Genomic DNA, 18881 nt, shown 5'->3' with positions numbered 1-18881 from the left:
TATAGTAGTACTGAGATGACTGTAGTAGTACTGAGATGGCTGTAGTAGTACTGAGATGACTGTAGTAGTACTGAGATGGCTGTAGTAGTAATGAGATGACTGTAGTAGTAATGAGATGACTGTAGTAGTATTGAGATGACTGTAGTAGTATTTAGATGACTGTAGTAGTAATGAGATGGCTGTAGTAGTACTGAGATGGCTGTAGTAGTAATGAGATGACTGTACTAGTAATGAGATGACTGTAGTAGTAATGAGATGACTGTAGTAGTAATGAGATGACTGTAGTAGTAATGAGATGGCTGTAGTAGTACTGAGATGGCTGTAGTAGTAATGAGATGACTGTAGTAGTAATGAGATGGCTGTAGTAGTACTGAGATGGCTGTAGAAGTAATGAGATGATTGTAGTAGTAATGAGATGACTGTAGTATTAATGAGATGGCTGTAGTAGTACTGAGATGGCTGTAGTAGTACTGAGATGGCTGTAGTAGTAATGAGATGACTGTAGTAGTAATGAGATGACTGTAGTAGTAATGAGATGGCTGTAGTAGTACTGAGATGGCTGTAGTAGTAATGAGATGACTGTAGTAGTAATGAGATGACTGTAGTAGTAATGAGATGGCTGTAGTAGTACTGAGATGGCTGTAGTAGTAATGAGATGACTGTAGTAGTAATGAGATGACTGTAGTAGTAATGAGATGGCTGTAGTAGTACTGAGATTGCTGTAGTAGTAATGAGATGGCTGTAGTAGTACTGAGATGGCTGTAGTAGTCCTGAGATGATTGTAGTAGTACTGAGACGGCTGTAGTAGTACTGAGACGACTGTAGTAGTACTGAGACGACTGTAGTAGTACTGAGATAGCTGTAGTAGTACTGAGATGATTGTAGTAGTACTGAGATGGCTGTAGTAGTACTGAGACGACTGTAGTAGTACTGAGACGACTGTAGTAGTACTGAGATGGCTGTAGTAGTACTGAGACGACTGTAGTAGTACTGAGATGACTGTAGTAGTACTGAGATGACTGTAGTAGTACTGAGAATGCTGTAGTAGTACTGAGACAACTGTAGTAGTACTGAGATGGCTGTAGTAGTAATGAGATGACTGTAGTAGTAATGAGATGGCTGTAGTAGTACTGAGATTGCTGTAGTAGTAATGAGATGGCTGTAGTAGTACTGAGTCGACTGTAGTAGTACTGAGATGATTGTAGTAGTACTGAGATGGCTGTAGTAGTACTGAGACGGCTGTAGTAGTACTGAGATGACTGTAGTAGTACTGAGATGACTGTGGTAGTACTGAGATGACTGGTAGTACTGAGATGACTGTAGTAGTACTGAGATGACTGTAGTAGTACTGAGATGACTGTGGTAGTACTGAGATGACTGTAGTACTGAGATGACTGTAGTAGTACTGAGATGACTGTGGTAGTACTGAGATGACTGTAGTAGTAATGAGATGACTGTAGTAGTACCGAGATGATTGTAGTAGTACTGAGATGACTGTAGTAGTACTGAGATGGCTGTAGTAGTACCGAGATGGCTGTAGTAGTACTGAGATGACTGTAGTAGTACTGAGATGGCTGTAGTAGTACTGAGATGACTGTAATAGTACTGAGATGACTGTAGTAGTACTGAGATGATTGTAGTAGTACTGAGATGGCTGTAGTAGTACTGAGACGACTGTAGTAGTACTGAGACGACTGTAGTAGTACTGAGATGACTGTAGTAGTACTGAGATTACTGTAGTAGTACTGAGACGACTGTAGTAGTACTGAGATGACTGTAGTAGTACTGAGATGACTGTAGTAGTACTGAGATGACTGTAGTAGTATTGAGATGATTGTAGTAGTACTGAGATGGCTGTAGTAGTACTGAGACGACTGTAGTAGTACTGAGACGACTGTAGTAGTACTGAGATTACTGTAGTAGTACTGAGACGACTGTAGTAGTACTGAGATGACTGTAGTATTACTGAGATGACTGTAGTAGTACTGAGATGACTGTAGTAGTATTGAGATGACTGTGGTAGTACTGAGATGACTGTAGTAGTACTGAGATGACTGTAGTAGTACTGAGATGACTGTGGTAGTACTGAGATGACTGTAGTAGTACTGAGATGACTGTAGTAGTACTGAGATGATTGTAGTAGTACTGAGATGACTATAGTAGTACTGAGATGGCTGTAGTAGTACTGAGATGGCTGTAGTAGTACTGAGATGACTGTAGTAGTACTGAGATGATTGTAGTAGTACTGAGATGACTATAGTAGTACTGAGATGACTGTAGTAGTACTGAGATGGCTGTAGTAGTACTGAGATGACTGTAGTAGTACTGAGATGACTGTAGTAGTACTGAGATGGCTGTAGTAGTACTGAGATGGCTGTAGTAGTACTGAGATGACTGTAGTAGTACTGAGATGACTGTAGTAGTACTGAGATGACATTAGTAGTTCTGTGATGACTGTAGTAGTACTGAGATGACTGTAGTAGTACTGAGATGGCTGTAGTAGTACTGAGATGATTGTAGTAGTACTGAGATGGCTGTAGTAGTACTGAGATGGCTGTAGTAGTACTGAGATGACTGTAGTAGTACTGAGATGACTGTAGTAGTACTGAGATGACTGTAGTAGTACTGAGATGGCTGTCGTAGTACTGAGATGGCTGTAGTAGTACTGAGATGACTGTAGTAGTACTGAGATGACTGTAGTAGTACTGAGATGGCTGTAGTAGTACTGAGATGACTGTAGTAGTACTGAGATGACTGTAGTAGTACTGAGATGGCTGTAGTAGTACTGAGATGATTGTAGGAGTACTGAGATTATTGTAGTAGTACTGAGATGACTGTAGTAGTACTGAGATGGCTGTAGTAGTACTGAGATGACTGTAGTAGTACTGAGATGACTGTAGTAGTACTGAGATGACTGTAGTAGTACTGAGATGGCTGTAGTAGTACTGAGATGACTGTAGTAGTACTGAGATGGCTGTAGTAGTACTGAGATGGCTGTAGTAGTACTGAGATGACTGTAGTAGTACTGAGATGACTGTAGTAGTACTGAGATTACTGTAGTAGTACTGAGATGACTGTAGTAGTACTGAGATGGCTGTAGTAGTACTGAGATGGCTGTAGTAGTACTGAGATGGCTGTAGTAGTACTGAGATGATTGTAGTAGTACTGAGATTATTGTAGTAGTACTGAGATGACTGTAGTAGTACTGAGATGGCTGTAGTAGTACTGAGATGGCTGTAGTAGTACTGAGATGATTGTAGTAGTACTGAGATGACTGTAGTAGTACTGAGATTATTGTAGTAGTACTGAGATGACTGTAGTAGTACTGAGATGGCTGTAGTAGTACTGAGATGATTGTAGTAGTACTGAGATGGCTGTAGTAGTACTGAGATGGCTGTAGTAGTACTGAGATGACTGTAGTAGTACTGAGATTACTGTAGTAGTACTGAGATGACTGTAGTAGTACTGAGATGGCTGTAGTAGTACTGAGATGACTGTAGTAGTACTGAGATGAATGTAGTAGTACTGAGATGGCTGTAGTAGTACTGAGATGGCTGTAGTAGTACTGAGATGATTGTAGTAGTACTGAGATTATTGTAGTAGTACTGAGATGACTGTAGTAGTACTGAGATGGCTGTAGTAGTACTGAGATGATTGTAGTAGTACTGAGATGACTGTAGTAGTACTGAGATGACTGTAGTAGTACTGAGATGACTGTAGTAGTACTGAGATGACTGTAGTAGTACTGAGATGGCTGTAGTAGTACTGAGATGACTGTAGTAGTACTGAGATGGCTGTAGTAGTACTGAGATGACTGTAGTAGTACTGAGATGGCTGTAGTAGTACTGAGATGACTGTAGTAGTACTGAGATGGCTGTAGTAGTACTGAGATGGCTGTAGTAGTACTGAGATGACTGTAGTAGTACTGAGATGGCTGTAGTAGTACTGAGATGACTGTAGTAGTACTGAGATGGCTGTAGTAGTACTGAGATGACTGTAGTAGTACTGAGATGGCTGTAGTAGTACTGAGATGATTGTAGTAGTACTGAGATGATTGTAGTAGTACTGAGATGACTGTAGTAGTACTGAGATGATTGACACACGGGCTGGTGGAGACTGAAAACTAAAACTGATAACAAAATAAAACAAGAAGAGATGAAGCTGAACCATAAACCTTTACAGAAAGAAGACCTTACAGGATTTTAGGGATTATAGTCCTAACTCTAACCTAATCTGGCTCCAGGTGGGCTAGAGAACAGGCTGCTGAAGACTTTTGCACAAGCTGGAATAACTTACCTTCCCCTCCTGAAGGTGTTCAGGTGTGAAAAAACCCTTCAGATGTGAGCTTTTGACCTGCTGATGAGAACCACCTACAACACACACACACACACACACACACACACACACACACACACACACACACACACACACACACACACACACACACACACACCTCAGTGGGGGTTGGAGGCAATAACCACAAATGTGAGGGTGGCTGGACAAATGCTGGCCACAGGTGTTATTATTGGTTATTCACTTGCTCTGTTAATGACAGCTGTTGAAAGTCTGAGCTGTATTCAAGAAACACAAACGTTAAAAACAGGGATTGAACCGGTGAGCCAACGGGAGAGCCCTGAACCTCTGCTCCACCGTAGCAAACTTACATGTACTCAGAAAAAATACCTGCCGGACACGTAGCCCGCCTGTGTCAGGTGTCGGCTAACTCCATACGCCCTCACCAGTACCGAGCTGTCCACGAGCCACCGTGGCAATCTAAAAATATTTGTAGTTTCACAGCAGAAGCTTCCTGCACTACATCCGTGAGGAAGATGAAACCGATATGTGACTAAACCGTGCTGCAAATGCAGCCCTGAGAGTAAACCTGACAACAAAAGACCAGTTTTATCATGTTTGTCCCCTAAAGCTAACAGCAGGTTAGCCAAGGTGCTAGCTAGTGTTTACAACTCAGCACGCTGATGACTGGTTGGACCCAAGGGGTTTCCCAGCTGTCCACGCTCTGCAGAAAATGTATCTAAATAAATAAATTGCGGTTCTGTTTTTACTCACAGGTAAAATATACATTTTCATGCAAAGTTGTAGTTTTAAAGTGGTAAGTGAGCCAGAAAGACCCTGAGAGAGGTTTACGTGGCTGAGTGTGAGTTGTGTGGAGACCACAGGAAGACCACACCTTTATTTCAGCAGGAGCTGCTGCAACAGGGCGGGAACATTCAGTGGGGCAAAAAAGTATTTAGTCAGCCACCGATTGTGCAAGTTCTCCCACTTAAAATGATGACAGAGGTCAGTAATTTACATCATAGGTACACTTCAACTGTGAGAGACAGAATGTGAAAAAAATCCATGAGTTCACATGGCAGGATTTTTAAAGAATTTATTTGTAAATCAGGGTGGAAAATAAGTATTTGGTCACTTCAAACAAGGAAAATCTCTGGCTCTCACAGACCTGTAACGTCTTCTTTAAGAAGCTTTTCTGTCCTCCACTCGTTACCTGTATTAATGACACCTGTTTGAACTCATTATCTGTATAAAAGACACCTGTCCACAGCCTCCCCCCCGTAGGACTTCCAACTGAACAGAACTGAAGTCAAAATGGAACTGAACATAAAATGGCGTTGCCTTGTTTTTATATCTCTGAGTTGTTTTAAGTTTTAGTGAACGGGATTGGACACTTTAATTCAACAAGCCAGATTCTCTTACGGCAGCCGAAAGCTCTGATTGGTTGGAACAATGTGTCATGCGTTTCTATGGAGATGAGGGTCAGTCTGTCTGTGCAGTAGTCCTGTTTTCATTAAACACATAAATCATGACATCTTTATTCCACAGATCATTCACTTGATTATTATTGATCAACATCTGTTTCGACTAGCTTTAATCACAAATTAAGTACTTTGATTATTGAAAAGCGTTCTTCTTCTCCTTCTGGCTCTTCTCCTGGAATGTAAACAGTCTGAGGAACACCCGACCTTGGCGTTTCCTACACGGGTGTTACTGTGTACAGGGGCAGCTGTGTGGAGCTGAAAATTATGAACTTCATAACGTTACACTCCGGAATTCTCAACTGTCTCTCTCTCATTCAATAGAACTGATAAAGTCTTTTTCAAGCATTTCAGATTACTCTATAAACTGGTTAAAATCCACAGTTCTACCAATTAATTTCTCTTTTGTCAATTTACTTAATACACAATTCGAGTCAGGGAATATCACATACCTGGGAATTGATATCTCTCCCAAGTTAGCAGATCTAACCAAACTAAACTACATCCCACTTTTAAAGAAAGTGGAAGATGATCTTGCAAGATTGAAATCCTTACCAATATCACTCATGGGGAGGGTTGCTACACTTAAAATGATGGTCTTACCCAGAATAAATTACTTATTCTCGATGATCCCAAACAAACCACCAGCTGACTGGTTTAAATCTCTGGACTCCTCAATTACTAAATTCCTTTGGCAGGATAAACCTTCACGAATTAGCTTAAAAACGCTTCAGAAGACCAAAGACAGAGGAGGACTAGATTTACCCAACTTTTATTATTATTTCTTAGCCAACAGGCTGCAATATACGTAAATATTGGTGGAACAGGTCCTTGACATCCCGGTGAAAATGCTGCTCATGCATCAGAGATACCAACACCTGAGGTGAGTCTGTGACTCTAGCCTGGCCTGCCAGACTCGTCCTCAGTTTAAGTCTGCACAGAGGAAGAGTCTGCTAACTCACAGGCAGAGAGGCACATGGGGCGGGACTAGCCATCTCAAACATAACCAATTATAAAACAGGTACAAACATCATTTTTTTATTTAGAAGAAAGGCTTTTAGCACTTCTACTTGTTGTTTTAAAGGCATTCAAGTCATGTAGACCAGAGGAAAGAGCCGCAGCGAACTCCGCTTCAGTCGCCATGTTTATGACAAACTCGGCGTTGTGGTGCGTGATGCACGCTGCTCAACGCTGATTGGCTCGGTTAGAATTCTCAGGGGGCGGAGCTATTTGAATAGGGGAGTTCCCAGACCCTTTCTCTGTGCAGAATTAACCAGAGGAGGAGTCTGGCAGGTCACGCTACCGTAACTCACCTTCATGCTTGCTCTGGTCTCTGATGATGTTTTCTCCAGTTTCACCAGCAGAGGGCTCCAGCTGCACACACAGAAACAACATTTACTTTTTTTTAGGTCCTCTCTTTTCTACTACACTGCCTGACTGAAAAAAAGTCACCACCAAAACAAAGGTCACACATTCTGACCGCCGCACAAAGCCTTCTCCAGCACATCCCAGAGATTCTCAATGGGATTAAGGTCTGGACCCTGAACCTCTTTCACTATCTGAGCCCGATGAATCCTGGCATTGCCATCTTGGAATATGGCCGTGCCGTCCGGGAAGATGGAGTAACCCGGTCATTCAGGATATTCAGGTAGTCAGCTGACCTCATTCTTGGAGCACATCCTGTTGCTGAACCTAGACCTGACCAGCTGCAGCAAGCCCAGATCATAGCACTGCCCCCACAGGCTTGTACAGTAGGCACTAGGCATGATGGGTGCATCACTTCATCTGCCTCTCTTCTTACCCTGATGCACCATCACTCTGGAACAGGGTCCATCTGGACTCATCAGACCAGTTCTAAAACAGCGTTGGACAGTTGTTAACCCAGTTTTAGTCTGTGCGTCTCCTTAGATGTTTCCTCTGCTTGATGCAGATGATCTGACCTTTCTCACACAAACTAACATTTTTTCCACCACCACCAGATGTGTCTTTCCGCTTGGTTGTTTAGGAAATGAGAAGCAGCTCATTGCACCGGTTGGTTAAATAAGTTGCTGCAGCTGAAGGACAATGGCCTGACAGTAATTATCCAATGGGAGGCTCCTACCTGTCTGCTCAGGTACATCCAGGTGGAGACTTTCTCTGTGGCCAGGTGGTGTAGAATAAAGAACTGAGCATATATATTCAGATATGAACGAAACAAGATGAAACACACTGGTATCACCTTGTGTCGGCTGTGGCTTCCATCCTGTTTGTGCCCGCTCTCGGAGCTCTGACCGCTGCCGGCACTGCGACTGCTGTCAGCACTGCTCACACTGCTCCTGTCCCCTGGGAAGAGACAAACACCGACAGACAAGCAGGAGACGGCAGTGGAGAGTCAGTGTCTGTCCCGCATGAACTAAAGCGTGTAGCGAGGAATCGCAGCAGCCCGGGTCCGAAGCAGCAGCTTCCATGCAGGCACGAGTTGAGACCAACTTGAGACGACTCTTGCCGTGATTTGGTGCTGTGTGAACAAACTGAACTGAACTGAATTAAAAGGAATGTTGTGTTCTTGTGTATAAAAGAACAAAAAAACAGTTTCAGCTCTTTGCAGCAGATTCACTTTCAAACAATGTTTTTCCTATTTTTTAGAGTTTGAATAAAGAAACAAAAGCCAGAGAAAGCCCTTTAGCTCATTTATTATTTATTGCTGCTTGATTCTGTGATTTAAAACTAAAAGAGATATGTTCCTGTAGTTGACACTAGTGGTTCTCAAACGTTTACCTTAAACCCACACAGTGGCGGTGCCGGGGGTGCTAGGGGGCGCTATAGCTACCCCTGGATTAGTAATTGCACCCCCAAGTAAATTTTAGATTTTTTTTTACAATTTAATTTTAAATGAACGTGTGGATGTGATAATATTTAACATACAAAACAAACATAATCAGTAAATTATCATATAGATAGTAAAAACTTTAACCAAAACAGGAAATTGATGTTAACCTTTGACCTAATTTTCCACCTGTGAACGAGTGAAAGGTAGAGCTAGCGGTAAGATGGATCAGTTTTTGTTGCCCACATTTCCACGGGTTCAGTCGGAAACGAATGAATGTTTGGAAGTGATCTCAGACCCACATAAACCTACGGATCTGGATGAACAGTCAACCCTCAACCGCCGCAGCAGTCCAGGGTTTAGCTGCTGAAAATGCTAACGCTAACGTTAGCTAACCTTGCAACACTATAGATGGGTTTCTGTGTGGCTGCATGTGTTTATGATTTCATGGAAAAGTCAGCGGTTGTTCATATGTTTATCATGTGTATTAATGATTGTTTCAGGTGTTGTTGAGGTGTTGTGCACGCATGTGTACCTGCTAGTGTTGAAGGTGTTTTAGAGAACAATAGGTACGCATGACCACTTCCTTCATAGCACCCTCAATAAAAAGACTAGCTCCTTCATAGCACCTGCAGAAAAACGTTTCTGGAGCCACCACTGAACCCACATGCCACCATGATGTCAGACATTAAACATTAGACTGAGTTTCTACAGGAATGATTAGCAAAGGAAGCAAAAATGTTTATGTATCTAGCAGACGCTTTTGTCCAAAGCGACTTACAAGTGATAATCGGCATGTTGCCCTTGAGGCTAACAACAACAATAACAACAACAATAATCATGGAGAGGAGGGAACTAGGAGTGGACAGTAGAGAGGGGGGACGGGTGCAGGGAGGACGCTAGTTTAGAAGATGCTCTCTGAAGAGCAGGGTCTTCAGGAGTTTCTTGAAAATTTAAAAGGAAGCCGCTGTTCTGGTAGTGCTTGGAAGGTCATTCCACATTTGTGGAACGATGCATGAGAAAAGTCTGGATTGTCCTGAGCGTGGTGTAGGCACTGCCAGCCGACGATCCTGGGATGACTGGAGCGGCCGGTCCGAGACGTTAGCCTTTGCAAGAGGATTCAGGTAGATGGGAGCCGTACCATCTCGGACTTTGTATGCTACTGTTAACTATTTGAATTTTATGCGTGCTGCTAGTGGTAGCCAGTGAACAGAGGGGTGACGTGTGCTCTTTTTGGCTGATTGAAGACCAGACGCGCCGCTGCGTTCTGGACCATTTGAACAGGTCTCACAGTCCAGCCTGGAAGACCAGTTAGAAGGGCATTGCAGTAATCGAGGCGGGAGATGACAGTAGATTGCACCAGGAGCTGGGTGGCATGTTGTGTTAGGTATGGTCTGATCTTTCGTATGTTATACAGCGCAAAGCGGCATGAACGAGCAACAGAGGCAACATGATCATTAAAGATCAGGTGTTCATCAATCACAACACCCAGATTTCGAACTGCCTTTGAAGGAGCCAGAGATAGGAAGTCATTCTGGATTGAGATATTGTGCTGTATGGATGGTTTTGCTGGGATGACAAGTAGTTCAGTTTTAGAGAGGTTGAGTTGGAGATGGTGGGATTACATCCATTTTGATATGTTAGAGAGACAGTTTGATATTCGTGCAGAGACAGTGTGGTCGTCCGGTGGAAATGACAGATAGAGCTGGGTGTCGTCTGCATAGCAGTGGTAGGAGAAGCCATGTGATCGAATGATCTCACCCAGTGAGGTGGTGTATATGGCAAAGGGAAGAGGTCCTAGTACAGAGCCCTGGGGGACTCCTGTGGCAAGATGGTGCATGGTAGAGGATTATCCAAGCCACGATACACTGAATGATCGTCCTGTGAGGTACGATTCAAACCAGGCGTGTGCTTTCTCTGTGATGCCCATGCTAGAGAGTGTGGACAAAAGGAAGCCATGGTTGACAGTGTCACATGCTGCCGATAAGTCGAGCAGGATAAGCACTGAGGATTTGCCTGTCGCTCTAGCTTCGTTTAAGGATTCTGTCACTGCTAACAGAGCAGTTTCAGTGGAGTGGCCCTTTTTGAACCCAGATTGGTAAGGGTCAAGCAGACAGTTTTGTGAGAGGTATTCTGTGACCTGCTTGAAAGCCACCCTTTCAATGATTCTGGACAGAAAAGGGAGGAGAGAGATAGGTCGGTAGTTCTCCACATGATTTGGAGGAAGAGATGGGTTGTTTTTAGCAGCGGTTTAACCTGAGCATGCTTGAGAGAGGTGGGAAATGTACCGGATATCAGTGATGCGTTGATCACATGTGTGACTGCGGCGGCTACTGTAGGAGCAATAGCTTGGAGCAGATTAGTCGGAATGGGGTCAAGTGGGCTTGTAGTAGGGCGGCTGCACGTGAGAAGCTTGGACACACAGTTCTCAGTGAGAGGGGAAAAAGAGGAAAATGAAGCAGTAGGGCTTGAGATGGTTGGGCTAGAAGGAGTTTGTGCTAGCGAATGTTCAGGAGTGGCCAGTTGAGTAAACTGTTTGCTTATAGCTGCCACTTTGTCAGTGAAGAATGTTCATCTGTATAGTTTGAATGCTGTTTATTGTGTTTTTACAATCACAGCAACACATATTATATTTTAAATGAAGTACTCTGCAACCAAAACGATGGCGGTTGTGTAAAAATGGTGAGACAATAGAAGGAGACTAAAGAGAGGAGGTGTACTTGGCCTGCTTCTGTGTTTGCGTCTGATCAGAGAAGCCGATCTCACTCAGGTAGGCAACAGAAAGCACTCAGCTTTTGTAGAAATCTCAGGGTACTCGTTATTTCTAACGGTACTACTCAGCGCGACGCAGGGGGGTTTGGTTTTACTGCTGTGGCCACTGCGCTCAGTGTTCCAATGCATCAGACACTAAATTCTTTACACGACCACACAGCAGCAAACACTGTCCAGTAAAGTCATTCATCAACTGCAGCAGCACATGTGGGCCAAACCAAAAGAGCCCTGAAAACCAGAATCTCAGAACATTAAACAGCCATACGCACAGGTAACATGACCTACGCCACACCACGCCAACTAATCACAGCTCTGCTGCATCACGGCACGTTAGCTAATCACGGCTCTGCTGCATCACGGCACGTTAGCTAATCACGGCTCTGCTGCATCACGGCACGTTAGCTAATCACGGCTCTGCTGCATCACGGCACGTTAGCTAATCACGGCTCTGCTGCATCACGGCACGTTAGCTAATCACGGCTCTGCTGCATCACGGCACGTTAGCTAATCACGGCTCTGCTGCATCACGGCACGTTAGCTAATCACGGCTCTGCTGCATCACGGCACGTTAGCTAATCACGGCTCTGCTGCATCACGGCACGTTAGCTAATCACGGCTCTGCTGCATCACGGCACGTTAGCTAATCACGGCTCTGCTGCATCACGGCACGTTAGCTAATCACGGCTCTGCTGCATCACGGCACGTTAGCTAATCACGGCTCTGCTGCATCACGGCACGTTAGCTAATCACGGCTCTGCTGCATCACGGCACGTTAGCTAATCACGGCTCTGCTGCATCACGGCACGTTAGCTAATCACGGCTCTGCTGCATCACGGCACGTTAGCTAATCACGGCTCTGCTGCATCACGGCACGTTAGCTAATCACGGCTCTGCTGCATCACGGCACGTTAGCTAATCACGGCTCTGCTGCATCACGCCATGCCAGCTAATCACAGCTCTGCTGCATCACTGCACGTTAGCTAATCACAGCTCTGCTGCATCACGGCACACCGGCTGATCACAGTTCTGCTGCGTCACGGCACGTTAGCTAATCACGGCTCTGCTGCATCACGCCATGCCAGCTAATCATGGCTCTGCTGCGTCACGGCACGTTAGCTAATCACGGCTCGGCTGCATCACGCCATGCCAGCTAATCACGGCTCTGCTGCGTCACGGCACACCAGCTAATCACGGCTCTGCTGCATCACGCCATGCCAGCTAATCACGGCTCTGCTGCGTCACGGCACGTTAGCTAATCACGGCTCTGCTGCATCACGGCACGTTAGCTAATCACGGCTCTGCTGCATCACGGCACGTTAGCTAATCACGGCTCTGCTGCATCACGGCACGTTAGCTAATCACGGCTCTGCTGCATCACGGCACGTTAACTAAGCACGGCTCTGCTGCATCACGGCACGTTAGCTAATCACGGCTCTGCTGCATCACGGCACGTTAGCTAATCACAGCTCTGCTGCATCACGCCACGCCAGCTAATCACAGCTCTGCTGCATCACGCCACGCCGGCTAATCACAGCTCTGCTGCATCACGGCACGTTAGCTAATCACAGCTCTGCTGCATCACGGCACACCGGCTGATCACAGTTCTGCTGCGTCACGGCACGTTAGCTAATCACGGCTCTGCTGCATCACGCCATGCCAGCTAATCATGGCTCTGCTGCGTCACGGCACGTTAGCTAATCACGGCTCTGCTGCATCACGCCATGCCAGCTAATCACGGCTCTGCTGCGTCACGGCACACCAGCTAATCACGGCTCTGCTGCGTCATGGCACACCAGCTAATCACGGCTCTGCTGCGTCACGGCACGTTAGCTAATCACGGCTCTGCTGCATCACGCCATGCCAGCTAATCACGGCTCTGCTGCGTCACGGCACACCAGCTAATCACGGCTCTGCTGCGTCATGGCACACCAGCTAATCACGGCTCTGCTGCGTCACGGCACGTTAGCTAATCACGGCTCTGCTGCATCATGGCACGTTAGCTAATCACAGCTCTGCTGCATCACGCCATGCCAGCTAATCATGGCTCTGCTGCGTCACGGCACATTAGCTAATCACGGCTCTGCTGCGTCACGGCACACCAGCTAATCACGGCTCTGCTGCATCACGGCACGTTAGCTAATCACGGTTCTGCTGCATCACGCCATGCCAGCAAATCATGGCTCTGCTGCATCACGGCACACCAGCGAATCACGGCTCTGCTGCGTCATGGCACGTTAGCTAATCACGGCTCTGCTGCATCACGGCACGTTAGCTAATCACGGCTCTGCTGCGTCACGGCACGTTAGCTAATCACGGCTCTGCTGCATCACTAAGGATTTGAGGTATTAAAAAATCTCCTCACCTACAAGAGGCGGTAATATTGTTAATCTTCTCTTGCTCTGAGAGGCTCATTGGATTCATACCTTGAACACGACTGAACCTTCAGGGGTAAAAGATTTAAATGGGTTTTGTAATTGTAATTTGATGTTACTTTTATTGGTCAACATAATTTTTGTTTAGGGCTGGAACTTGATAAAAAAAATTTAATCTAATTAATTACAGGCTTTGTAATTAATTAATCTCAATTAATCGCATTTTAAATGTTCAGGAAAATGCGCTCTCAAAGTAAAACTTTTAATTAAAATTATGAGACAGAGAATCAAACAGTAGACATGGTTATTACTGTAAACTAAAGCTTTTAATAAAAAAATGCATTTTAGTTATTCACATGTCACTGTGTGATATGAAACAAGACCCAAATCAACTAAAATTTATAATTACAAATAGAAAACACCTGCAAAGGGTTCCTGGGCTTTTAAATAGTCTCTCTGTCTAGTTGAATGACTGAAATAAATTTGACTTTGCACCAGATTCTAATTTTTCCAGTTTTACTTGTTTGTATAATTGGGAGTTTGTATTAGCATTTCTACTCATAATGTAGTAAAAACACATAAATGAATAATAATCCTTCAAAATGACAGTAGAACAGGCACAAATATGATCTAGGACTTAAATGTATTAACTTTTAACACCAGAGCAGGCATGGCATATTCTGAGAATGATCAGGAACACTAACTGGTTCCAGTTGGATGACTGGAGGATGATGGGAAGATAAAAGATCATGGCGAGGAAATAATGATCTGACGAACAGGTGAGCGGACCTTCCTTACATGGGAAGTCCTGATGTCACGTTAAGAAGGGGATGATGCAGACCCGCAGATTCACGTCTGCAGCAGCGAATCTGGTGTGATCTCCAGCCTGATCACAACTTCCTCGTTCCTCGCTGCTCCTGATGCACTTAAGCATCCGCCCCTTAGCTGATGACAGCTTCAACACGCCTGCTGCTTAATGATAGTAATGCATGTGATGTTTAGACAGAGACTCGTCTCAGAAACGTATAACTCCCCGACAGAATTGTTTAGAAAATCATCAGAAAAGTTTCAGAGTGTTTCTGTTTTAACTTAAACTTCTGTTTTCAACTTTAAGACACGTTGTTTGTGATTGTTTACAGAGTAGTGAGAACACGGAGCGTTCTCCCAGCGGCAGCCAGGTGCCTCTCGTTTGTCTGACTACTTTCATAAACTACTGTTAGGGCACAGAATTATTCTGTCTGGTGCTTTCAGCGCTGCACAGATGTTACGTAAATGTTAAAAATATAGCTTACCGCTACTTTTGTAAAGTTCCCGGTGCCACCGGGCAGCCGCAGCAGAGACGATCTCTGAAAAATGTCCACGACACGGACTCCGTTGTTGTCTGGAAGTTTTATTTTCCAAGTTAAGAAAAGAGGCGGACGTGTTTCCTAAATCCTGCATCAGTCCAAGCAAGGCAACTTCTTTCTGTTTTTATTCCGTTTTAGGAGCCATTAGCGCTGTGCATTGTTGTGTGCGTCAGTGATATTTGGTCTACGAGGAAGTCGTGCAATGACAAAGGTTCCGCCGTGCTCGAAATGCAAGCTGCGATTAAATGCGTAAATTTTTTTAACGCGTTATTTTTTTCTAATTAATTAATCGTAATTAACGTGTTAAAGTCCCGGCCCTAATAATAATCTAATATAAAGGACAGGCGTTAATATGATCATTTTGCTTCTGCCTGAGCCTTTTCAGTCACTTTATATGTTATGTTTTATTGTTATATTATACTTTGTTATATTTCTGACTGAATAAATCGAATCAAAAAAATACTGGGAAAGATTTGTCAGCAACATAGACTGGAAAAGTGTATGGCTTCTTCCTAATCGATACTTGATAACTAATAAAGTTCAAGACATTTCATTAAAATTACTACATAAATCTATCCAAGGCTGCACAGTGGTGCAGTGGTTAGAGCTGTTGCCTTGCAGCAAGAAGGTCCTGGGTTCACTTCCCGGCCTGGGATCTTTCTGCATGGAGTTAGCATGTTCTCCCTGTGCATGCGTGGGTTCTCTCCGGGTTCTCCGGCTTCCTCCCACAGTCCAAAAACATGACTGTTAGGTTGATTGGTCTGTCTAAATTGTCCTTAGGGGTGTGTGTGTGTGTGTGTGTGTGTGTTTGTTTGTCCTGTGTGTCTCTGTGTTGCCCTGCAATGGACTGGCTCTCTGTCCAGGGTGTACCCCGCCTGATTGCCCGTTGACTGCTGGAGATAGGCACCAGCAACCGTTTGGCGAGTGCAGGCGCCGGTTTAGTGTGAGAGTTGGCAGCCCTGTGGACTCCGGTTCAGGCTTCACCGTCATGTCCCGTTCTCTTTCCGCTTTGCGGCTGGACAGCGTCGTGTCTTATAACTCACGCCCTGCACCATGGACACTAGTCCTTTCTCTCCAGGCCAGATGACCTTGTCAAAAGCCTGTCTGGTACATGATAGTAATCTGTAGTATATTGTGATGCTAGCACATGAGTTTAAGCTAGCATCGTTAACTCATAAGCTGCCCCCCCCACTGCTTCTCCTCTATCTCTCTGCTTTGGCCGATGGTCCCTCTGGTCTGTCTCTACTCTCTGGGGCGTGCGGCAAACTCATAACTTTATGGTTTTGGTCCATCAGAAGTGGAATAATTAACATTTAAAGTATCCTCTGTGTCAGAGCCGCATTAGAGTCCATATTTTCTCTGGATTAAGCTAACAGGACTCCAGCAGCTGACGTCACTTGGTTTGGCAAAAAAAAAGAAACATTCTCACAAGAATGACTCTAAAAGCCTAAATAATTAATGTTTGTGTAAAAAATGAGTTTCTATTATGTTTCTCTAAACATTGGTTCATGGGAGTCTCTAACCTGCATTTTCATCCAGTCGGATGAAGACTCACTTTGATACTTCGGCGTTCCCTCGGCACATGACTTAGCCATATTTTTAGATAATATAGTTTATCTTATCCTGTTTTAGTGTCTTATTTTATCAACATTTTTGCTTTTGTCTTTTGTTTTTATTTATAGTATATTCTGTGGGCCCTTGCTTGGGTCAGTGATGTTTTTAATTCTTTCGTGCATGTGCAGCACTCTGGCCCTCCCCTAGCTGATGAAAAGCGTGTTACATATAAAGTTTATGATGATGATGTGTACATCGTTGTGGTGATATTATCAGAGGACCATGTCCGTGGGCTCGTCACTTCTGGATGGGGAAAACTGAGCCAGGTATAGCGCGGTTTAGCCGCTTACATTCAGAAGAATTTGGTTTCCAGCCGCATGACCTCAGCTTGATTAGAGTCAGCTGGACTTCAGCCAGACCCCTAAGGCAGTAGTTCAGTTTTCTGACGCTGCATGTAAAGGGACTGAACGGTAAAATGGCCAGGAGAGATGTGTTGGTGTGCGACTGTGTGTACCTGCAGGATCATAGCCGAGGATGGAAGAGCCATTGGTTTGAAGGGGAGGAGCTCTGGATATGAAAGGCTGCTGCTGTGGAGGCATGGAGGCTTGGCAGGAAAGAAGGGCCCCTAAGGTCAGGGAGACAGGTACAAGTGAAGGAGGCATACCTGTGAGGTGTGCTGAAAGGATAAGGTAAGGTGTAAAATGTGGTTACTGCAAACACTTTAAACAATCTGGAGTTCTTTGCCGACTATCGTCTAATTACACTAGAGGGCGCTGCAGCATTAGCTTGCAGGAGACACAGCACCTCCTTCCTTTGTTTGGTAAGGAGAAAAACTGGCAACCTGGATATGAAATGTGTTTCAGTAGAACCTTCCTTCCAACATGACTGAAACATCAGACTCTTTTGGGATTTTCTCTGTAAAATTCTCACATTATTCTTGCATACTGCACCTTTAAGGTAAATCGCCTCCATAAAATTACAGGAGAGGCTCTGCTTGCATTTGTGAAGACCCAATTACACAGTTTATTAGCAACAAAAAACAGGTTATTTTGGTGTTGAGCTACTCCAGGAGCCCTGAAAAACACGCATAATAAGGCTCATCATAAAAAGACCTGTTTTACCTGCCCACTTCACCAGTGTGTGTGTGTGTGCGTGCGTGCGTGCGTGCGTGTGTGTGTGTGTGTGTGCGTGCGTGCGTGCGTGTGTGTGTGTGTGTGTGCGTGCGTGCGCGCGTGCGTGCGTGTGTGTGTTGGGGAATTTAAAGAGAGACAAGTGAAAGCAGAAACTAGTCTGGATTTCTCAGTAAGTTCCCACTCAGGCCTTAACTAACATTGACTAAAGAATATTTGCCCTACATTTAGGTTATCTGACATTTTTGCACCCATGCACATGTTCTGTGTTCTATTTCATACACATTTTGTGATTTTGTGAAATGTTTGTTTGTTCAATAAAGTTCTGAAAAGAAGAAAAAAGTCCCCACTGAAGCAGTGAGTCAAGAATGTGTGTGTGGCAAAGACAGGCTGCAGACTAGAGCCCTGCACTGAAGCCCTAGGCCCTCGGGCCGGGCCGGACATGGGCTCAGATTTTAGGCCCGTGCAGGGCTCTACTGCAGACTAAAGCCTGGGTCATGCTTCTCCGTCAGCTCCAACAAGGAGAGACGCACGAACGGAGACGTTTTGCCCTCATACTTCTCCGTCTCCTGGAGAGTGTTGTAAAGCAATTCCCCACCAGGACAGCAGAGGGCGTAGCGCTGTTCTGTGGTATCCTGTCATGTATCGGTCCAATATAGCGTGTTTATATTGTGTTTTTGTTTATAAGAGACTTTTTAACACGGACATATTTGTCTCTCATCCTCCTCCACCTCTTCATGCGCTCCCCACCTCTAAACCCACGTTTCCTGTTGTTTCCGTCCACAAATAAAACGCTTGCTGCGCATCTTTTCACTCCTCCAGTCACGGTGAATTAAACGTTCATGTTTTTAGAGTTTTGTCGCGAGGTATTCTTCAAGCTTCTCCGTGTCTGCCGCTAGTTATCCTCGGCTCTCTTTTGTTTTTGAGGGCACAATGGCGGTGGTGTAGACGACAGCTGTGCCCTGACCAATCACAAGCTTGCGTTGTCCGTCTTGATGGACGGATGTTTAGAAAAGAGAGCTCGACTCCGTCCGTCCTTGCGGAGCTCTCCAGCAGGTCCGCAAGGACAGATAATGGCGTTGCGTGTCTCCACGCTGACGCAGACACAGAAGCATGACTCAGGCTTA

At 44.8% G+C, this 18881-nt stretch overlaps 1 protein-coding gene across 1 annotated transcript in view; it reads right to left on the bottom strand.

Moving 5' to 3' along the window:
- Positions 1-18881, bottom strand: part of LOC107376744 (caskin-2) — a 175390-nt gene that overhangs the window by 63988 nt on the left and 92521 nt on the right. The window contains exons 12-15 of the mRNA XM_070545349.1: positions 17139-17249; positions 7993-8096; positions 7088-7148; positions 4297-4370 (exon numbers count right to left, since the gene is read on the bottom strand). Of these exons, the coding sequence (XP_070401450.1) occupies positions 4297-4370; positions 7088-7148; positions 7993-8096; positions 17139-17249 (350 nt within the window). The remainder of the gene's footprint in view (positions 1-4296; positions 4371-7087; positions 7149-7992; positions 8097-17138; positions 17250-18881) is intronic.

This window comes from Nothobranchius furzeri, chromosome 16, assembly GCF_043380555.1.
Source record: "Nothobranchius furzeri strain GRZ-AD chromosome 16, NfurGRZ-RIMD1, whole genome shotgun sequence".
Lineage (NCBI taxonomy): Eukaryota > Metazoa > Chordata > Actinopteri > Cyprinodontiformes > Nothobranchiidae > Nothobranchius > Nothobranchius furzeri.
Note: the sequence above shows the minus strand (reverse complement) of the source record. Positions and strands in the feature narration are given on the sequence as shown.